Genomic DNA, 24,052 nt, shown 5'->3' on the forward strand with positions numbered 1-24,052 from the left:
GGACACCATTAAGTGGTAGATGAGGCTTATTAATAAAGATCAACTTAAAATCTAGTCACCTGCTTAGAAAATTAGTCACTCTCAACAAAGAAATCCTCTCAAATACCCCATCAAGGCCCAGATTTTATTACAACATTATGAGTGCTGACGGCACTGTGGACTGACAGACGGCAATGCCCTACCCGCTTCCTTGTCGCTTCATTACTGCTTGAAGGGATAGAATTTCATTTATTTTTAATAAAGTTGCCCCAGCTGCAGTCAGTCAAGAGTTCCACTGGTAAGAGGAGCTATGCCAACAGCATGATTTCAGGTAATGAGGCACTTTGAAGTTTTCATGCCTTAACGTAAGACGCAGCTCCGCTAAGGTCAAGTGCCTCCTCTCAAAATGACTGTATCAGACTGAGCTGCTGTTGGTCAGATAGAAGACCCTATGTGAGCAGGAAGAAGGGTACTGGGCACACAGAAATATGCAGGTTACTCCATTTAAGATATATACCATCATACTGAGGGATTTTTTTTTTTTTTTAACAGAGATTGCTAAGGCATTTAAAAGTAAACATTAATGACTATATGAAATAACAGAGTAAACACCAATTCATGTATTCAGCAATTCATTTAAGACCCATTAAGGTAGTTTGTCAACATACCATCTGCTTCGCTATCTGCATCAGTCACATCTGCTAGTTTAGGATTGGACGGCTGCAAAATATGCCTCTGAGGCTGAGTTACAATCCTCGATGGAACACAGGCCACGGGGCTGCTACCGAGGGAAGCTGGTGGCCGTCTAGAGAGGCTGTCATGCATCATCTTTGACCTCTGCACTGCCACACTATAATCTGGAGGTTTTAGGTGTAGGTAGGGTCCTTCCTTTAGGTCCGCTAAAGAAATCCCCATGTATCCTGGAGGAGTGGGAGGTGGCTCCCTATACCTATCCTCCTTCTTGGGTGAGGTGACACAGTACACTGGCATGAAAAACAAGCAATGGAAATGTTAATGGAAAATGTAAGAAATGAAAAAAAACCATACTGAAACTTATTACAATGACAAAAGAGAACTCAAAAATAGACTAAACAAATATATTTGAATACAGTGACAGCAGATTAAAAATATAATATTTAAAACTTAATATTTAAACTTGTTTTTCAAACACATAAATCACATTAGGTCTTATAAACAAAACTAGAGTGACAGAGAGTTGAAAGAAGGGGCACGGTGACAAGTTCTCCTCTGCAGTGGAGCCCCCCCAATTCAGAGACGGCCGCCTGGCTCTTCAAGGACACCAGCCCTGGGGACGACATGGTCAGAGACATTCTATGTTCTGCTGACTGGGAGGATTTTAGCAGAAATGACATCTGGACCGTCCACCCTGTCCCTGAGACATGAACCATTGCTTTACGGTACTCCTGCGGAAACTACCTGTCGGTCCTGCCATATCAACAACATGAACTTCCCGGGTACAGAAGACCTAATTCCTTCAAGGGACCTACTGCTAACTTCTGATCTGTGACCAAGTGAAAAAGAAAAAAAAAATAGCCATAATTTTAGGAAATCCATCTTAAGTTTCTGTGATTTTCAGTTCACATTCAAAATAATTGTGACTTTAAAAAAAAAATATGACTTAAAATCCTTTTCCCTGCATTTGTAGACCATGAGACAAAGGCAAAGTTTCAAAAAGCTTCAGAAATAGGTTCAAGAAAGCGGAAGTTCCATGAAATTAGACCAATTCCCAGGACCTAAGGGACAAAAGGCTCTGATGACCTTGCTGATTGATGTAACTTTTAAAACACAAACACTACCTACATATGGGCAGAATAAATTAAGAAGGACCACTGATGGGGCGCCTGGGTGGCTCGGTCGTTAAGCGTCTGCCTTCGGCTCAGGTCATGATCCCAGGGTCCTGGGATCGAGCCCCGCGTCGGGCTCCCTGCTCAGCGGGAAGCCTGCTTCTCCCTCTCCCACTCCCCCTGCTTGTGTTCCCTCTCTCGCTGTGTCTCTCTCTGTCAAATAAATAAAATCTTTAAAAAAAAAAAAAAAGGACCAAAGATAATTCTAATGTTAACTCCTTTTTTAGACAACCAGGTTTGTCCATACTGAAACTTCTACAACTGTACCAGCAAAATCTGCAATGGAGTATCAAGGTCCTACTAAACGATTTCCATTCCCACCTGAGAGGATGGGGCAGGGACAGGATGGAGAAGTCAGCAAGACCAGTAAGACAAGAATGAAGAATTTAAGCCCAGAGTCATCTATAAATGAAATCAAAGATTTTTAAAAATCTAGTTTCCTAATTGGACAGGAGATTAATTTCATATCCTTGCATACACATGTTTAGATACCCATATAGCAGTTACCCAGAAGGATTTAATAAAAAAAATCCTTGGAAAAAAATCAACAAGCTAAAAACCCCAATCTATAACGCAACTTGACAAGTAAAAATGTACTATAAATGTGCTATAAAAATCAGCACATATTTCACATTTTTAGTAATTTAAATTGACTTCATGAATATGTTATACAGTTGATTCAAAGTACAGTCATTCCATATAAATAGAAAAGCAGGGGCTATTATATCTAAATATTTATGTAATTCAATGAAGAAATGAAAAAAATGTACTTGATGGCTAAATACTAAAAGGATACATACAACAAAAAAGCTGTGTGTGGTCAGAATGGAACCTACAACAGGAGTTGGCATACCCATGGACGTGTGCTAGGAGGGTATACTGAAAAATATTTTGGACTTCCTTTTTTATCACAATTTTCCTCACTTTTGTTACTTAAAAATGTCAGATTCAAAGTTTCTACCATGTATACACAGCAATTGTGGTCCAAACAATTTATGAGGTGACAAAGAGAATAATCCCTTCGTTAGGACTGCATGGTAATACAATCTTTCCTCAATGAAACCAAAGAGATCTCAAAAACAAAACGCAAATGAAACTGTTACCTTAATTAATTACCTTCATACCAGCCCTTTCATTTTAATAGGCTTGAATACCTGCCCCCAAACCCTTGATAAATCATCAACTTTTTGAAAATAATTTGTTTGTGGAGGGCAGGAAGAGAGGCTGGAGTGAGAGAAGAAATATTTCCAAGAGTAAAATTTTGGGCCAAGATATCCCAATGCCACTTTTTGCCACTTAATCTCTAAATTCCACAGATACGACAGGGAACAAAGAACTTACCAATCAGGCCCTTTTCTGTACTTGAAGTAACAGTTTTGTAAACTGGGTCAGTGCCATCCTTGGGGTCCAAGCCTTCAGAGGACTCAGGTGCGATGCTCTCCAACACTCTCCGTTTAACTGTCCCATAGTTTGGTTCATGTGTATCAGACAGAGAACTGGAGGAGGCCCAACTCTGTCTCATCTGATTAGCCTCTAGGTTTCCTTTACACTGACCACAAGTTCTAGAACAGCCTTTAGGGCAGGAATAGGGCTCACAGTCAGGGGGTTCAACTTCAGCAATGGGGCCATCCAAATGGGTATGTCGATAAGAGTTCAAAAAATCCCAGCCTTTTGGGTTTGGAAGGCTTTGGAAGTTGTCATGGGAGCTGCTTGAACAGGAAGTCCAACTTCCACGACCACTATCCGCTGCTTCTAAAATGACGTGTTCATGAGAAATCTCTTCATTACTCAAAGAAGAGGAGACAGCTAAACTCTTGACGAGAGATGGCTTTGACAACGTCCACCTAAAAAATTGGGGATACACAATTAAAAGTAATTTACTGGCTTACTGGAAAAACCTTCTTCTGTCCAATCCAAGTATTACTGCCTACAAAAGACTACAAAACATGCATCATAAGTGTTCAATGCCAAAATAATCTTGTGAAAAAAAAATGACACTGTAATCAATTAATCTCCACTCCTATTAATGTTCATACTTAGCTAGAAATATAGATGGAAGAAACTCAAATACTTAAGCTAAGTTACCTCAGAAATTTTTCCTGAATTGATTTTAAATGAAAATGAAAAATGAGGTTTGAAATGAAAAAAAATTAAGTATACGTTTTCGTTCTTGATCAACATATTGCTAGACTCTACATGAATACAGAATAAAGAATTCTCAACTACCTGTTCTCAACCATGTTTGGTTTTTCAATGTAACTCTGAGGTTAGCCTAATACAGTGCCAAGTAAACAGTAACTTCTCCAACCAACTAACAACCGTAAAATGAATGTTATTATTTATAGCAGGGGCCCCCAAATTAGGGCTCAGGGGCCAAATTCAGCCAATGGTATGATATGGAGGAATGGCATGTATGGAGCAAAGCATGGTATTTTACATTTTAAAGAGTTTAAACAAAACGAAAATATTCCAAAGAATTTGAGAGTGAGAAAAATGTACTCTGCAAAGCCCGAAATGTTTATGATCAGCCCTTTACCCTCCTCGTCCCCCACCGGCCCCCCCAACAAAAAAAAAGCTTACAAACCTTTCATTTACAATTTAAAGCAGGTGTGGGCAAACTACAGCCCAAGGCCAAATCTGACCCTTAGTCTATTTTTGTAAGTAAAGTTTTATTGGGACACAGAATGCCCATTTGTTTATGAGTTGTACTGTCTAAGGCTGTTCCAGAGCAAAAACGGTAGGGTTCAGCAGTTGCAACATGGAATTCATGACCTGCAAAGTCTGATATTATTTAACTTTTAGAGAAAGTTGGCTGACCTTTGGTCTAGAAAATCATAGTTTAAAAACCTTTACAAATTTGCTAATACTTCACTCTATCCTAATTTTTTCATATTAAAGAATACCAGATTTAACAACCATTTTAGAATCAATTTTCTCAAAGATTTCCATATTGCCTGATTCTAAATAGAAAAATACAGTTAACTTTAAGAAAAACAAAAACCAAAAAACTTTGTGGACTTCTGCTAGCTGATAATTCTTACTCCCTAAATCACACTTTCAGATCAGGGACTGACCCCTACTCCCCCAACCTGTCTACAATGGGTACAGCACTGGGAACACCTCCCATTACACAATCTTTTTGAGCATTCTCTAACTTAATAGCCACAACACAAGAACCACATCCTCCTAACAATAGCACATTCACTGTGAGCTCTTATTAAATTGAAAACATACATGACAGAAAGTTACTTAAATTCATTTTTTTTCTTTTTTCAAAGATTTTATTAATTCACGAGAGACACGGGGCAGGGGGGGCAGAGGCACAGAGAGAAGCAGGTTCCCCACTGAGCAGGGAGCTCAATGCGGGACTCAATTCCAGGACTTTGGGAACACGACCTGAGTTGAAGGCAAATGCTCAACCATCTGAGCCACCCAGATGCCCGAAAGTCACTTAAATTCAGTAAATACTTTAAAAATGAACACCCATTCATCTTTCAAACTAGCACTTATTTGCATACTCAAGACAGAAGATGCATGCTTGGCCCTCATATTATTTTATGGATCCCCTTGCAACCACCACACGGGGACAGGGATATCATCTAAGGGCAAGTTGGGGAGCACAGTTTGCAGTGAGCGGCCACTTGGCTTGGGTTTTGTGGTATGAACAGGGGCAACTATATTTACCCAGGGCCAAGTTGAGTATGATCTCCTATCCCTGAGGAGTGTTCTGTCTTTTCCAAAGGCCCAGTGGACTCAGGGACCGCCACAACCTGTGAAGAACACCGTTCATCCTGCAGAGCTGTAGACATGGAGTCAACAGAACAATTGCTCACGATGCTGGATCGTGAAGAAATTTCACTATGGCTGGAGTCAGACAAGTTGTCAGATTTAGCTGACGGTATAAGTGTATAACCTGAACAAGAGAAAACAAGTGATTAAACTACAAAACAAGGAATCAGGGAGGGGGTATGTGGTCAGGGAGAGGATGAAGAAAAACAAAAAAGAGTAAGCAGCAATCTCATTTTCCATCTGTGTAGATATAATGATGCCAATTTCCTAAACCCACTCCCCTACATATCCACTCATCCATCTACCTAAACTGTACCAACCCGACTCCAAATTCAAGCAATACGAAGTCGAAATCCAGTATTACTTAGGAAACTAGTCCAAATGTATATCTGCCCTGGGCTCTCACATAGCTACAAACATTTAATAAAATAAGAAGGCATTAAATGTATTTCAAAATATTAAAAAGCAGGCATCTTGAGTTTCTCAACTTCTTTTTAATGCTGTGCCCCCTTCTTGGATTAACATAAATATTTCATGGCCTGATCTGAGTGTCTAGGATACCACCTTGAGGTAAGGGTGGGTGAAGGAGTCAAGACTCCAGAGAAAGAGTAGTATTTTTGCTTTTTACACTACATATACTTACCTCAGATATTCTGCTTATGTCACCTAAGGAGTCTTGCCCCAAGTTGAAAGCAATTATTTTCATATTTTTAAATAAACTGTGTCAGCTATAGATTTGATCTTATACCTGGTTTCCTTTTTCTTCACCAACTTTACAGAATATTGCATTAAACAGCAGAACTGACACATTTATAAACATGTGTCATGAAAATAACAGCATCTGCCTGTTTTAAATTGTTCTATGATTTACTGCACAGCACATACGGCAAGAGAGATTTTCTTTTCCATTCTCTGGAATAAATGGGTGGAGATGGAATGATGTAGAAGCATCTAAAAATAAATCTGCAGCATGACAGTTAAATGTACATAATGTCTATTTTGATAACTGTTAGAAAAGCAAACTTATTTAGAAATAAAAGGAAATGCCATAGTAATCCCAACAAGGAGTAGGTCTCAAAGAAGCAAACAATTATTTTCCTTTTCAGTGGAAAAATGAGGTCCATAGGTAAATGACCATTAGGACAATCCTGAAAAATCTCATTAAGAAAAACTATAGGCTTTATATACACATGTAACTCAAGTCATCAAAGAAAAAATTTGTTGAACACTAACCACATTAAGTAGTCCCAGTAACTATATCAGTGAGAAAAATGAAGAGCCAGAATACGGGTTATTTCTCTGTGGCTTATGGGGCCCTCAGGCACAGGACAAGTTGAGATAAGCCAGGGTTTTGATCTTCTCAACATTGCCATTTCTCAGTGCCCTATTTAGGAGGTGATTGGTCAATTTTCAAGAGGACCAAGAAAATGGATTTGGTAAACTAAAAACAAAAACAAAATATAAAAATTCTTCCTTGAAAGAAAAAAAATCTTTGCTCTTTTAACCTGGGGCATACACTTGCTTTACTGTTTTAAAATTAAATCGGAGGGGGAGACGAACCATGAGAGACGATGGACTCTGAGAAACAAACGGAGGGTCCTAGAGGGGAGGGGGGCGGGGGGATGGGTGAGCCTGGTGATGGGTACTGAGGAGGGCACGTTCTGCGTGGAGCACTGGGTGTTATACGCAAACAATGAATCGTGGAACACTGCATCCAAAACTAATGATGTAATGTATGGTGATGAACATAATAAAAAAATTACATCCCTATGTCTGTTAGATCAGTGTTTCTCAATTACGATCAATTCTAAGAATGACCTGGAAAGGTTACTAGTACATATATTCTTGGGCCTCTTTCTGGCAATTTGAATTTATGAGGTTCGTGGTAGAACACAGTAATTGTATTTTTAACAAATTTCCAAATGATTTTTCATTTGCTATGTCAGACTATCTCCTTTTCCTGTCTGAATCAGAGATTTATATGAAAAGCAAATGAAATAAAAAGTATATGTGGACAAGATACAGTTTCTTGCCTTCTTTTTCCTTTAGCTTGTAAAGTAGTTGGAGTAATAAGAGCAATAAAATTCTCTAAAGCAAAGGTGGTGATCAGATCATTACTGGGGGTTCTAATGCAAAAGTAAATACTGATTTCTAAAAAGTACCTCTACTTATTTCATTCACAGACCCAGCCGCTATCAGCAGGAAATAAAGCCAACTACAGAAAACAAGAGTATAAATTTTACTCACATTAGTAAAATAACATGTACAAATAAGGCACTTTAAATAAATACGACTTTGTTGCTAGAGTACCTTTAACACTAATCATAAAATGCCTATAAATCGTATTTTACACTAAGTTGTCTGCCTAAACTTTGATAAATAACTTAAGCTACATTTACATTAATAAATGAAAACAAGTTTAACACTAAAATTAAGTAAGGATCTCCGTCAGATTGTCTTTCTCCTTTTAGACTTGAATCGCAGTTTAAAGCAGTTTAAAATGTTACGGTTGCCTCCGCTATTTGAATTGAAGATGTCACTCCCTTTCTCATCTTTGATGTTGCTTCTAACATCCTTCACTTTCTCACAGCTTTCTGTAGCTTGATGGTGATTTGCGTCCTCTTTTTTGCTGTTGGCTAGTCTCTCCCTTGAAAGAGTTCTTTCCCTAAATCTTCTAAACAGGGATGTCATTCTTTTTCTGGCTGTGTTCTCACAACTTGTCCTGTCTCTATTCTCCTCAGTGGCCTTCTCGGTCCTGTCTGTTCTCTTGGCTGTGCTCCTGGTAATCTGAAGGATTTTCTTTTGCAAGTAAACCCCACCTATTCCGGGGCAGTTCTGGCCACTGATCTTGGTGCTGGACTCACGGGGAGGGGATGAGGAAGGCCCTGAGAGGCGCAGCAGGATGCTGAGATCAGATAGGATACTGCCAACTGGAGGGAGAGATGCAAAAACCCTGTCATGGTCAATTAATTCTTTCCAGTTAATCACAATTAGCCTGGTTTCTATTATAGAACATTTCACTATTAAAAAATTCAAACATTTTGACAATATTGGAAAAATTGAAATCTAGTAACGTATTTTTTAAAGCACAGAGAGTCTACTATATAGCATAAACACTGCAGTCATTGCAAGACAGAACACAGGAGAAAAATTACCTTAATCAGAATAAGCTGGTAATAAAATATTGTTGAAAGTAAATGAAGCTTGTCATAAGGAAAAATATGACAAGAGTATGAGGTAACCAGAATTATTTCTCAAAAATTACTATGTCTAGAATTTTCAGGCAGATTCTACTAAGAAAAAGCTTGGTAAAAACCATACAGGACACATAAATAGTAAATAAAATGTAAATATTTATAAAGCACAATTTCTGATCCTGTTTATCTCTAAGGGGAAAGGTTGCCTTCTGTTAGCACAGGGGAAGATGAAGGTTAAGGCTGCCTGATGTCTCATTTTTTTAAAGTTCTTATTTCAAAAAAAAAAAAGTTCTTGCTTATTTAAATTCCCCTTATGAAAAACATGAAGATAGGCTTATTTCCTTAAGTGTTAGGAAACAGAATTCTGAAGTTCAGCAAGAACCTAATAATGTACTCTTAGTTTAATAATATTTTGGAGGGCACATGGGTGGCTCAGTCGTTAAGTGTCTGCCTGGGGCTCAGGTCATGAGCCTGCTTCTCCCTCTCCCACTCCCCCTGCTTGTGTTCCCTCTCTCACTGTGTCTCTGTCAAATAAATAAATAAAATCTTTAAAAAAAAATATTTTTGTTCAGTTACAGACTACTGGCAAAATCATGTCTATGGAAAATAAAACGAAATATAATAATAGCTGGTGGGGTTTTGAAAGGACATATGTAAGAACAATAAAAAAGTTTTAAAGAAAATAATTTCTTCAGGTTTCTAAGGATCCTAAACATGTTTATGCCAGTCTCCTGAAGCTATGAATGTCAAAGTCAATTGTTGACCACATGATGAAAGTCAAAATGGCAAAAAGACTTCTCGATTCTAGTGGTGGGGGTGGATTTTCCTTTGGGAATGAGAGCAATGGGGAAATTCTTCTTCTCATAAGTCACATTCAGGCAAGAACACCATATCCAATTCAACTAGTTTCCTGGTTAGAGAATTGTCTATAATGGGACCTCTAAACAGCTTCCAAAAGGTGTGGACCGTGTAAAGGTGTTCTTGATAGAGTGCTAAGAGCATGCGGCCACTGTTCATCAGGACCATGTGTGTGACAGGATCCCCCTCTGAGATCTGATAAGGGACACTTCAGATAGGATCATGCAGACAGGAAAGAGATGAAACAGATCCGCATGCCTCACAAAATCATATATGAGCTACATACCACAAGATCAGAAACCTGTGTTATATAATCATACCTGTTAATATTTACTGCTTATATGACCTATTTAATTTCTACTACTCTTTTCTTAGTAAAATTTGAATGAAAATTCTAGCTAGTCTTAGCTATGTGAAGGGGGACAGGGCAGGTTCAATGAAGCTATGTTACCCTGGGGTGGCAGCAGGGAAAAAGACAACACACCTCAATTTACTAAATACTTCTCATCTATCAGGTTTTATAAGTATTATTTCCTTTAATTTTGTATGAGGCCCCTAAAAGAGTTGGTCTTTGTCTCATCTTACAGACAGGAAACCTGACCTTAGAAATCAGTTGGGCGTAGTTACACAACTATAGTGGGGAACAGAGTCAAAATTCAAACTCAGGTCTGACATCATTTACCACATCACTGCCACAAATGTGGCAGCGAATAAAAAGGAACCCTCAAAACTGAGATGAAACTCAGAACATGAGAGCTAAGGAAAGCTCTGGAAGTTTCTCCTTCCTGCTAGAATTCATAAGGTTGTCTTTGCCAACCCCATGTGCCCTCCTGTATTGTGATTATTTAAACACATTAATTTTCTTTTACATCTGTGAAGATGAGGTCGGAACTAAAGCATTTTTTTTTTTTTAAACCAGGCTAACAAAGTGTGGAGGGGCCAATGTAAGAAATATACACACCCTTTAAAATGCTACACGTGCAGCTACCATGAAATGGCATTTGCATGCACACTACTAGTCAAGACAAAGGCTTCATTCTCAATTATGAAAACATAGGTCAATGAGCAAGACAGATTTCAGGTATTTTACCTCAAGAGGTCCTATGTATGATATAAAATTCATAGGAGTATAGATTATTTTAAATCCTGATTACTAAAGGTAATAATACTCCATTACTAAAAAAAGTAAGGTATCAACCTAAACATTTCTTTCCCTAAATTTTGTAGTTGGTTAAAACCAGTTTCTTGTAGAAATTCTTATTTTAAAATACTCCATAGAAACATTTAAGTAATTGGAAATTTGTGTAACAACATCAAGAATCTGCAGAGAATGAAACAACTGTGACTATTGCCTTCATTCTTATCTATGCTTGTCCACTGACAAAGGGTCACACTTTGAATACAAGAGTCCTGGTTATATGATGCACAATACCTGGAAAGCATCTGAATAATGCAATCTAAAACATGTAAGTCCAACAAGTCTTAGGAGTTACATGTTTCTTCACTTTCTATTATCACTATAGATTGAAAAGCAAATTATGTGCCACCAAGTGTTGTTTGGTGTAATCAGGATGAGCTTAGACTGTTACATCTTACCTTTGCGAGGGGAACCTTGAGGAGATGCAGGAGGACTAGAATGTAAAGATGATGCCACAGAGATAGTATCTTCTGGATGTTTCTTACCACTTGTTTCTTCAGTTGTTCCTAAAACTTTCTGAGGTAAATTTGTATCTAAAAATAAAACCCAAGAAGCAAATAAGCATCACTTCACAATTAAAATATCTGTAGTGGCCTGAAGTACTACGTAACTAAAGCCATGAACACAATGGCTAGAGTAGTTAACTGAAATGTATAAATGACAAACAAACAGGGACTACATGACTGGCTAATGGCATACAAAGATTCTCACCTCCAGGTTATTTGTTCCAATTCAGCTAGTCAGCACGAACCAGATTATAATAGTTCTCTGTTGTTTGTTTTGTGGTGTAAGGAAAACTGAGTTAACAGTCTTAGTGTCCCAGCCCCCACAAATGACACACTTGTTTTGTTGCAAGTCTTAACAGAGAAGGCTGCCCTCTAGAGGTGGCCTCTCCAAGTCAGGGCGAGGCACGTGGCGGAGGCAGTGTGGGGATGTTGGCACTGTCACTACCTGGGGTGCAGCTGTGCTGTGGGGGCACAGAGGAGGCTGCAGGGCTGCCAGGCCAGCCCTTTTCAAGAGCACTAAATTCACACTACAGGAGAAAAGTAGACAACAGAAACAATCATGAATTTATGGGAAAAGAGTATGGAACCCCCTGGAAACATGCTGCAAAGTTCTATCTTTACTCTTGTCCAACTGCTGGTCCTATATAGCATGCGTCAAACTTAGCAATGGTTTCACCACCCTGACACTTTTGTATTTATCTTCTTTAGGAGATGTCCAAGAGCTATTGACACTCTTTTAATCAGTAAAGTGAGCCCAACTTTGATGGGCCTTTGTCATAGTAGCAAGCAGCCCTTTCACACTGAAGACATTTAAATCACAGTATACTCACACTACTCTTAATTAAGTGCTATTTTAATATAAGCGTATTCAGCATATAAATAACAGCCATATTACACCAAGCAGAAAAAAGGGCTATTTGGAACAAGTAATACTACCTTTTGGGTGATGACATCCAAGTAAGAAGCCAGATCAGAATTTGTCTCATTTCGTACTCCTAACCAGCAACTTGATAGACTTCACCAATTTTGCATCTAATTACCTCTTCATTTCCATAACCATCAAACTAGTTCAGGCTCTGAGCAACTTTCAGTTAATTATTACATCAGCTTTCCATTGGACTCTCTGTCTGAAATCTTACTGCACTCCCTACTATAGTCCCTCTCCAATATAAAATAGACCATAACCTTCCCCTGCTCAGATCTCTGCAACAGCTACCCACTGACAACTCTCCTTTGGCACGCCATGTTATAATTTCAGCATGCCTAGGACCTCACTTCTCGTCATCCTGGGAGGTTGTTTAATATGAGGATTAAAAGCAAGGACTTTAGAGTCTGTTAGCCTGGGCCTAACTCCCAGCTCCATTACTCCCTGGTGTGTAAGTGTGTAAGTTACTGAGAACCTCTATGTTTCCTCAGTAGAATGAGAGTATTAGGTACCTTACAGGGTTATTGTGAAGATTAAATGAATATAACAAACCTAGTAAAAACACTCAGAATCGTGTCTGGCATTCAGAGGGTGCTCTGTAGGTAGTAGCTTTAATTATTATTCTCTCAACACTTTCTGCAGCTCTGCACTCAGAGGCAGCACAATGCCCATAGCTCCTTGTAGATCCCAAGCTATTCTTCTGCCTGAAGCGATTTCTCTGCCATCTCTGCCTAATTACCTCCATCCTAATCAACCTTAAGACTGCTTAGGCGTTACCTCCAAAAAGTCACCTCTGAAGCTCTATACTTAGCTCTGTGTGACCCTAAAAACTTCCCATCTTTTGTTTTTTTTTTTTTAATACGTTTTTATATGTACATATCCCTGGCATAAAAACAAACACATTATACTTATATTACCGGTTTGTATGTCTATAGCATCAGAGTGAAAATCTGGCAAGGGAGGGGACCCTTTCTTATTCAACTTTGGCTCTAAAACAAAATCAAATAATTAAACTCACAGACTTCTACTAAATATGTCCTAAATATAATACAGGGGGCTAAGTAATAATGTTAGGAACCAAACTGAATCTAGCTTCCCTTCCACATGGCCTAACAAAGGTGCAGGAAAAAAACACGGGCTATTCTTTATACACTTTACAATCTCTTCTTGTCTCCTAAGTTTTTCAGAAGTGATCATTAATGAAAAAACAATATATATTTTTAGAATAAGCAACCTCATTCTCATAGGGCGCATGTGCATTAGATAACTGTGCCATGCACCTCTGAATGCAGTAAACTCTTGGTACCTCAGTGTAGTGCTATAAGTTTTTCTGTTGATGTGACTACAGAAATTCCAATACCAGCATTTAACGCTGTCAACAGACCTACACGCAAACTGAAACCTTTTTAAATTCATGAGTGATGATTAAATTATACAAACTACACTAGCTCATCTGAGCATTTACATTTGCAAGGATTTTTCAGTCTAACTCCCCTAGAGATTTTAATTAAATCGATGCACTAATAATGGTGAATACTCACTCAATGCGGTAGGGTCTTTGGCTTGTCCCTTCTTCCTGATCGGGTGCAAATTAACAGCTGGCACTTGGAGCACCTGGCTTACTCTGTGGGGCTGATGCAAATGTGCTTTAGCTGTTTGGCCTGCCGATCTCATAGGCACTGGAGACATTTCTGATGATTTGGCTGATTTTTTATCACTTAAATTCTTGGTCACTAATAGAACAGAGTAAGAAATATGTAACTGTGTGCTTTTTAAGGGAAGGTTATTACCAGTGACAATAATAAATGACTGCATTAAAACCATCTATTTTTTTTTTTAGATTTTTTTTAAAGATTTTTAAAGATTATTTTTTATTTTTATTTGAGAGAGAGAATGAGAGAGAGAGAGAGAGAGAACATGAGAGGGGGGAGGGTCAGAGGGAGAAACAGACTCCCCGCTGAGCGGGGAGCCCGATGTGGGACTCGATCCCGGGACTCCAGGATCATGACCTGAGCCGAAGGCGGTCGCTTAACCAACTGAGCCACCCAGGCGCCCAAAACCATCTATTTTTTAACACAAAAGATTAATCTTCCTAAAAATAACTTCATGTAAGTATTATGGCCTATTAGGTCCTGCAGGATTAGCATCAGGCCAGTATTTGCCTCCCTAATACCACACACTCTGCAGCAACTAGATGAGATCCCTTATTTTCTCAAGTCATCCTGTACCTTTTCTTCACAGCACTGATAATTCTAACAATTCAGTTACCTGTGCGATTCATCCATTAATGTGTCCCCCTAACCAGGCTCTTAACTAACATGAGAGTAAGGATTGCGTATCTTGCTCACCACTATGGGTATTTGCTGAGCAAGTGAAATTGTTTCAATAGTTACATACAGGAATACCAGAGAACTGTTTTATAAATTCATGGTTAGAGTATTTGACAATAAATGTCAGAATTAAAAACGGAGAACTCTGACTTAAGAAACAAAAAGCTGCCACCTTTGTATAAAATCAATACGGTAGTCCAGAGGAAAGAACTTTTAATTCTTCAGTTATTGTGGTTTCAACACAGGTCCAATCTCAGTACTCCATGATGTATTTGTTTTTAACATCAAGATAAAAGCCAAATTAGCACGTTTAACAAGACCCAGCACAGCTATAAGAGTTATCTATCATGCTTTTATTATGAGGGCCTAGAGTGTATTTTGAGTGTTAAGAATTAGGAAACATCTCAGAAGTCAAAACAAAGGGACTTCTGTGCAATAATGTGCAGTGACTCCTCAAATGCTTGAATCTAGGCAATTATCTCACCTCTGGGTTCAAGCCATGAAATACACCTTCCCCCTTCTCTTAATACTAATCAATTCTCAACCGACATCTTATTTTAACTGCTGTAGTACAAAGAAAAAAACTCAAGAGACCACTTTAAATATAGATGACTGCCCAAACCCAACCAAATATATACTGATTTATTAGGAAGAACAAAATTCTAAAATTTTTCTCAGCAATCTACTATTGTATAGGCTTGGGATTTAAAAATCATTTGAAAAATGATTAAAAATATTTAAATGCTTAAAAATCATTTATGCAACAGAAATCAAGTAAAGACTCTCAAATCAAATTAAAGGAATACACACTGAATTAAACTCACAAAACTTAAAAGTCCTACAGGTTTACTCATTTTAAATCAGTATTAAATATGTGGTAAAGGACACCATTTAGTGTTATAAGACAGGTAAGTCTAGATGGGTGTAAGAAAAGTATGCAGGTGTGTGTGTGTGAGGGAGGGAGGGCGAGAGAGAGAATGGATGCAGAGTAGATATGTGGAAACATTCTGGGCCCCACATTTTAACAATGAGCCAGGCGCAGAAGAGATTTTTATGCTCTTGAAAATCCCAAATCAGATTTAGGGAACAAAAAAAGCAGATAATGAAAACAAAAGATAAAATAAACATTATTTCTGCTTCTGTCTGATAAAAGGTTAAACTGTGTTCCATAACTGTAAAATGATGAGGGTCTATGTTGAGTTACTTCGGGAAAAATAATTTCGATGATCATGCAAAGCAGGGTCAGAGTACTTTAATAAATTAATTATGTATATGGGCTTTGAACAGTAAAACATGAATTTTAAGATTCTGTACACTTTTTCAGTCTTTACTCCTTACATGTACCATTTTCACATGGCTGACACTCTTCTTAATAGGTCACAGGTAGTAAAAAAATTTTCCTAGATTACCTTCAAACTCTACATATGTCTACTATTTTTAATGGCCATGTACTATTCCTTGTATTGATAAGGAAACAGTGTGCTTGACTATTCTCGAGCATTTTAGTATCTGCATGATTTTTCATCGGAATACATTCTGCAACATCTTTATATAAACAGATTTTTGGGTGCATTATCTCAAAGGAATAACAACCCCAATACTGGACACCTGACACGTAGCTGTAAGGAGTAAATAGCAATGTGTGTGAAGTGCCTAGCATGGTTGCTGTATACAGAAAGCTCTCAATGATTACTAGGTTTTATTACTTCTTTCTCCTAATTTAATAGGATTGACGTAGAATCACAGAGATAAAACATACTGTCAATCCTTAAATTTTACACGCTCAGGCAAACGAGAGATCTAGAATGAAGAGAACCTTGCTCAAAAAGTAATAAATGACACTCAAACTCTGTCTTCATCCTTTACAGAAAGTGTTTGTTCCATCATACTCTATTCCTATGGGTAGAAGTGTCCAAGGTACTGTTTTTATAATAACATTTACCGAATACTTGTTACTTTGTACTTTAAAATCCACTGTCATATCTGAAATTTTTAAATCAGTATGTGGTTTTATGTCCACTTTCTCTTTTCTACTCTGGGTCAGCCCATGATGACTACCATTTCCGCCTATCAATTAGGAATACAGAAACAGAAAATGTGAACTTCCCCCAGCTATATTTCTGTCAATAGTTTATCAAGTTCTAGACATCCTATTGGAATTTTTATTGGCATAACATTTAATTATATATATGCATAAAATAATATCCACTTATAATTTAGTCATCTTTTTTGGTTGTCACAGTGTCTTTTACCATTTTTGATTTCTGCTTTTGTAACTCATCATTTCCTCGGCCCAGACACATATAATATTCTGTTGTTTGTACAGGTATTCTCAGCTTTTAGAAGTCTGCATTATGCCATTTCACTTTTATGAAACACCTGTGTCAATACCAGTTTTCACGAGCCACAAGAAATTTTTTTTTTTATTAACATATAATGTATTGTTTGTTTCAGGGGTACTTGTCTGTGATTCATCAGTCTTACACCATTCACCACGCTCACCACTGCACACACCCTCCCCAATGTCCATCACCCAGCCACCCCACCCCATCCCTCCCACCCCACTCCACTCCAGCAACCCTCAGTTTGTTTCCTGAGATTGAGTCTTTTATGGTTTGTTTCCCTTTCTGGTTTCGTCGTTTCATTTTTTTCCTCTCTTCCCCTATGATCCTCTGCCTTGTTTCTCAAATTCCACATATGAGTGAGATCATATAATTGTCCTTCTCTGACTGACTTATTTCGCTTAGCATAATACCCTCTAGTTCCATCCACATTGTTGCAAATGGCAAGATTTCATTTTTTTTTTTTTTAGCCACAAGAAATTTAAAGAGGATTCTTGCTTATAGACACAGTGTGAACACCATGCAGAGTAAAATCAACAAGCTATTTTCCCAGAAACTATATTCAGCACCTGAATATCAAACCATCATAGCTTTCAACTGGGTCTGTGCACATCTGTGCTTTATCCAGATTTACTTTGTGCATCCATTAGCTAGGTATGTCTTAAGGTATCAGAAAAGCTTAAAAGAGGTTATTTTGGGGGGTTTGGAAACACTCGAATTTTTTTTCATATAAATTCATGGTAATTGCTTCTTCCCTTTATGTCATTTTGGCTTATGAAAGGTTTCATAGGAACGCTCCACTTAGGAATAGTGGGGGAAACCTGCACGTAACTTAAAAAAAAAAAAAAACTGAGAATAGGCTCTTCTTTTCTCCATCACATCAATATTAGAATGCGCCTGACTTTCCTTGTTTTACCTTAGTTACTGACACCTATGATCTCTGAGGGTTTTTTTTTTTTAAAAAGATTTTATTTATTTGAGAGAGAGAAAGAGAGAGAGGGAGGGAGGGAGGGAGGGATAGCACACACACACACAAGCAGGGGGAGCAGGAGAGAGAGAAGCAGGCTCCCCAATGAGCAGGGAGCCCGACACGGGGCTCAATCCCAGGACCCTGGGTTCATGACCTGAGCCAAAGGCAGGTGCTTAACTGACTGAGCCACCCAGGCGACCCTCCCTAAGGGTTTTAATTAAATTTCTTGGATTTTCTAGTTGGTAAGTTATATTATCTGTGAGATTTAAAGAAGGTAAAAATTTCACTTATTTTTATTCTTCATTTAGTGGTGAAGGTAAAAATGTTCTCAAACAGAAGGGCTCCTCTATAATGTTCCAGTTCTTGTAAGAAGACTTTATAATGATTTTTTAAAGAAGAACTCTTTATCTCTCAATTTCCTGCACAGGGTAATCATTAAGAATGGATGGTATTCAGTATCTGGTTAAGAGATCACTTGATGCTTGGGGTATATCAGAAATCTTTTGTGAGTGAAAGTTAATTTTCATGGGACTTCAGCTTAACTCTAGAGAAATAAACTTCTATTCTGTTCTCTTTTACATTAAGTGAAATCTTGTACGTACAGGTACCATAGGCAGGTTCCCACTGCAATGACATCATCTGAAACTTTTCCTCATCTGTGTCTACATCCAGACTGGAAAGATACTGCTTCACTTTTCTTGCCATCTGGGCATCCTCGTATAGCTTCTTGGCATTAAGTAGAGAGCTGCGACGTGCCCTTTTTTTGTGTGCACCTCCTTGAACATCCAGCATGTTCGAGTTTGTGCTGCCTTGACTCAGTGACCTGTAGGGAGATGGAGATCACAATGAGCGGCAGTAAAGATAAGAATTACACATGGCAGACTGAAGATTAAAAGAATTTTGTTCTGTTAATGCTATTGCATGCTGATGCAAATGAGTTAAAAGATGAAGAGCATTAATGCAAAGTAATATGGCACACATGGCTATGTTCTGAGTTTTAAGATTCCGCAAAGTTCCGCAAAGTGTAGAATTCAAAAGAATAAGATAACAATCTCCCCTTTCCCCACCCAAAGCAATGAATTCCATCAGATCTGTTTGTGCCTATGCAACCCACGGCAAAACTATGACAAGTAAACTGGCTCAGAGGCCATCCGCACTCTGAAGATATGGCAAGAGCATGTGTCACAAGTGCATCCTCAGCCAGATCTCTGCACCAGGAGCTTCAAGAGCAGCTCTGCTTGTTTGTGCTGCTTTGAGCATACCACAGCCATCACCATTCCTGTCTATAGCAGGCCCACTCTGAGTATGCTAGCCAATTTTACCAGTAAGCGGATCTTGGCCAAAATTCGAAAAGAACAACCAATAGGAAAAATAAGCATTTATAACTCAATTCAATATAGTTAGAGACCAGAAGTACAATAGAAAGCTACTCAATCTTCCATTCACACACGAATGGATTAAGCAATATGTGGATCTAGGACTGACTATCTGGGACTTGGGACCTTTCCTTGCAATGCCTCTGTGATGGAACTGCAAGCCAGGCAGAAATTACAATTCAAACAAGCTAACGCTTCTCCCAACTCTCCTCTTTTTGGTAAACCTCACTCTAGAATGACCACATCAAGAACCAATGGAAAACAGGAAATGCAATGCTATTTGTCCTTTCTAATGAGGCTAGAAATGCAAGGTTCTTAAATGATTTTTATTCCAAAATAATAAAGCTATCTATGGGTTTTCTAAATTACCCTCATTTTAATCCCCAAATATTCTAAATAGACCACAACCATAGAACAATTTGTTCTTCAGTGCTCACATACTATTTAAAACAAGACACTAGAATCCTAATGTTTTCTTGGTAAATTAAGTGAAACAAATTTTTAAGTGTTATAGTATTTTTTTCTTTCACTATTTTAAGATCTTTGGAATAGAATGTGCCTTACGTTTGAAATCAACTTTTGATTGCTACAGGTCAGGCAGAAACTGTGACAAGGTTATCACTAGTTTCACACACAGAAACTTCAAAACTTGCAGAATGGTTGGGAAGAAAATCCAATGACATTAGTGAATTACGCTTTCAATCTCCAGTAACCAAATGATTATAAGGGAATGAATCTGACAAGTTCAACAACATTCCCAAAGCAGCAGTCAAAAGGAGGCTAGCTCTAAGTATCTGCAAGCCCAAGCCAAAAGTCCAGCACCAGCAGCTTTTACTTCTTTAATGGCTTAAGAAATAATGCATTACCAACACACTTGATGGCACAAAAGAGAATACTGTGCAGGGTAAAAAAAACTCCCACAAACTAGTCACTCAGAAGACTCATATTCTAAATACAAAGAAGTCTGAGATGTAAATAAACCAATTTCATTTGCTCACATTTTTCTTTTAATGGATGCAAAAGGGTGTTATGTGATAAAAATACGTATCTAAGTTTACATAAGAGCTCTTTTAATAAACAAAGTAAAAAATATTCAGCGGTAAGAAGGCAGTGAAGTAATTTTTCTTAGTGGTACATCAAATAATGGTGTGTCCAACAACTGAAGATGTCTTAGGTTCAAATAAATGCAGTAACATCGAGGGCCAACTTTTAGGAGCAAATTTTAATACGAATATTTTAATAAGTTTTCCTTTGCTGGTATAAAAAAATGGTGTCTACAAATCTAGGACACACAAAATTCTAATAACTAATAACACTGTAATAAATGACAATAAAATGTCTTCTAAACTCCTTCCAAAACAAAAACCACCATGATGTAAGAATAGAAATACTTAGCATCTGCAAAAGCATCATACAATGCAACCCTAAAACTGAACAATGAATATGTTACTTAAGTCATTCAACACCCCAAATTCCCACTAGGATGTACTGACCAATATTCTTCTTCCTAATAATAATGCCAGGAACCAATTTCTATTTTCGGTGAGAAGAACCAGAAAAGACCAAGACATAAATGTGGAATACAGAAGAAAACACATGAGAAACACAAAGAGAAGGGAGAACGTAGAAGGAAATTCAAGTTCACCAAACTTCAACAGAAAATAAGATCACAAATAAGACAAGACTCTAGTTCAAGTTAAGTGGCTCACAAAAAATCTTTCTGTCATGTAATAAGAGCAACTAACTTCATGATTCACTATAGTCTTAAAATAACAAAACTCTTCATTCACAAAAACCAACTCTTTCTTCATCTAAAAATGAAAGGGCTACATAGATGATTTATAAGGTCCTAAACATTCTATGATTCTAAATAGATATCAATGTAAAAGCAGAGATCTGAACATACCTGAACAAAAAAAGGTGGCAGTTTCTGATTGTATTGGGGTTTTTTTTTTTTTTTTTTGCTTTTTTTTTTAAAGTCAACTCTACTCCCAACTTGGGCTTGAAGTCACGACTCCAAGATCAAGAGTTGCATATTCTACAGACTGAGCTGGCTAGGCACCCCTGGTTGTATTACAGTTTTAAGAGAGAAAAGGGAATCTCTTATTAAAAATGTTATATTATGTCTCATGGTATTAGTGGCTCTGATGAATTAAAATCATCTTCTATTTCACTTATTTACTACTAACTGAATTTTATAGTATAGTTTGGATAAGGGCTGCCTCTTTCTGGAAAACTAATTGTAACATGACCTTTTATAAACAAACTTCATTTTTATTGCATTTTTTAAAAAATAAAATATGGCATTTAGAGAAACTTTTAAAAGTAGGCTCCACATCCAATGTGGGGCTTGAACTCTGACCGTGAGATCAAGAGTCACATGCTCTACTGACTGAACCAGCCAGGCACCCCAAAATATGGCATTTGAGAATAAGAAAATGGCGTGGACTCTGGAATTAGACTACCTGGGTCTCAATCCACTATTAGTGAGCTCTAAGAATTTAGACCAGTCTATCTTCCCCATCTGCATCATGGGAATAACAGTATTTATCTCACAGGGTGGATGGAGAATTCAGTAATTCATTTAAAGTGCTTAGAACAATATATGGCACATAGCAAGCACACACCAAATATGTACTATCATCATCATTTAACTGACCCTGCTAAATTAAAATCTGTAAGGGACTTATGGGACATCAACAATGGCAAAGAAAAGTAGGGGGGGGGGGAAGCTAGTTCTATCACTACTTTCACCTTGTTAGCAGAAGGCATTTGTCAGGAATGTAGGTTGACAGGGTTAATAGAACGCATGCTATTTTATGTGCGTGCATTAATGAACAGGATGCAGTATATGTTAAGAGTCGTACAATCTTCATTTCAGTTGCATTCATCTCTACACTTACCCCAGACTCCGCCACCTCTTCTTCCTGTAAGCAAGAGCCACAAACATTGAAGCATGGGTTTGAATAGGAAAGCACAGAAAAAAGACAACAGTTGAGAGTCAGAGAAACTATGGAGACAGAATAGAACAGAAAAATTTTACCAAGAAAAAAACGGTAGTTAACAGTAAAATGACTTTAATGGAATGCAGAGGGGTAAAATGAATTATGATATGTACCGAAGGCCAACAAACCCACAATATTCTTTAAAATATTTTTTTAGGCTAATTATATTTCTAATATTGAATCCTTATCATACGCTTATGTAATAAGAAACTTAAGAAAAAACATGTACTTTCTATAAATTGTGAATTTAAAGTTTTTTAGGGAAGGAAACCTTAAATTAAGGAAGAGAATTTCTGAATATTTTTTTCAAAGGTTTTGGGCCACTCATTTAAGTGACAGGATGAAATTACAAGGAACATAAAGATTTATGTCATTTCTAATGGCAGAAATTTCTGACAAGGCACTTTACAAGAAATGCTGACCAGCAAATCGACTTAAAGCTTAAGTAAAACTATAGCATCAGAATAAAATACTGCATATCCTTATACTCCAATTAGACCAAATAAAGATTGTTTATTTTTATTTATTTTTGCTCCCCACCGGCCTCAGTGTGCCAGGCCTGCACCCACTAAGCTCCAGCTGCAGGTGGCCCAAGACTCTGTTTTTCAGTCAGCAAACTGATTACTGTTAGAATAAAAGAGGTTACTTTGTCCACACTAGATAATATACACCACAAAATGGACAATTATTTGCTTAAAGAAAGAGTACATTTCAGTACTGGCTGACAAAGAAAACGGATTCAGGAAAATTCAGTCCATTTCTATTTGTCCAATCTAATTATAAGTGTTTCCTTTTCCCCTACACTATATTCTACTTAACCCAGGCCATTCCACATAGAACAGCCAAGTTCACTAATTTCCTCCTTAGGTTTTTCCTCCTTTGCTCTTTTTTGAAGCACAGCTGGTACTAATTATTTACTGGTCTGGTAGGGGCACAAATTCATTATGTCTCAGGAACAAGGCTGCTAACATAAAAATGGAGGTCCACATAAGACAACAGGGAGCGGTGGGACCACTGGACAGAAACATGCAACAAAAGCAAAAACTTAAAGAAACAAACAAACAACAAACCCTCCTCCAGGTTTGCTTTGGTCCCTGGTTCTTAACTGTTTTCTGCTTCCAAATTGTTGAGCAACACTGTATCTCATTACAGGTAGTGTTTCTTAAGGGCAGAGTGGGATGGCTACTGAAGAGGACAGGTGACACAACCCTCCGGCCGTACTCTGAAGATCTCTACACTACAGCAACCACTGGATCAATTCCTTACAAAAACAGACTCCTTCAACAGTAATTGAAATAAGACAAAACAAAAAACCTACCCAAACACACACTGATTCTTTAGTTACAAAAACTCCACCTCTGATTTTTAAAGAAACAAGTGTTTTTATTTCCTTCATAGACCATTTTTTTTAAGCCAAAAGAGAGATGCCTGCCTTTGTTGATATTCCATTTTGAAAAGTCTTATGTACTGAAGCTATACACATAGGCCTGGAAGAAAATAAGTCACCTAGATTAAAACCCCAGTATCTATTTACCCTGAAAATTATAAAAATTACTGAGAACAGCCTGACAACATGCTTTCTGTAAGTTTTATACAGTCTGAGAAAGACTTTATTAAAAATAAATTTTAAAAAAAGCATTCTTAGAAGTGAATATGGAATACAAATAACATCTTCCATTTCTATTAATGATGGAACATGCTTAAATGTGTGC

General features: G+C 37.7%; 1 protein-coding gene across 12 annotated transcripts in view; it reads right to left on the bottom strand.

Moving 5' to 3' along the window:
* Positions 1–24,052, bottom strand: part of RAPGEF6 (Rap guanine nucleotide exchange factor 6) — a 209,555-nt gene that overhangs the window by 16,415 nt on the left and 169,088 nt on the right. For 10 of the 12 annotated variants that reach the window (XM_028103454.2, XM_088023257.1, XM_088023258.1 and 7 more), the window contains 6 exons: positions 18,562–18,782; positions 13,859–14,050; positions 11,285–11,419; positions 5,529–5,757; positions 3,186–3,688; positions 648–962 (listed from right to left, as the gene is read on the bottom strand). In XM_028103454.2, the coding sequence (XP_027959255.1) occupies positions 648–962; positions 3,186–3,688; positions 5,529–5,757; positions 11,285–11,419; positions 13,859–14,050; positions 18,562–18,782 (1,595 nt within the window). Of the gene's footprint in view, positions 1–647; positions 963–3,185; positions 3,689–5,528; positions 5,758–7,265; positions 8,564–11,284; positions 11,420–13,858; positions 14,051–18,561; positions 18,783–24,052 lie in introns of those variants that run through there. The other 2 variants (XM_028103455.2, XM_028103457.2) reach the window with 2 other exon arrangements.

The sequence above is a fragment of the Eumetopias jubatus genome, unplaced genomic scaffold (assembly GCF_037043125.1).
Source record: "Eumetopias jubatus isolate StellerSeaLion01/CBP00866 unplaced genomic scaffold, mEumJub1_p1.0 scaffold_5, whole genome shotgun sequence".
Classification (NCBI taxonomy): Eukaryota; Metazoa; Chordata; class Mammalia; order Carnivora; family Otariidae; genus Eumetopias; species Eumetopias jubatus.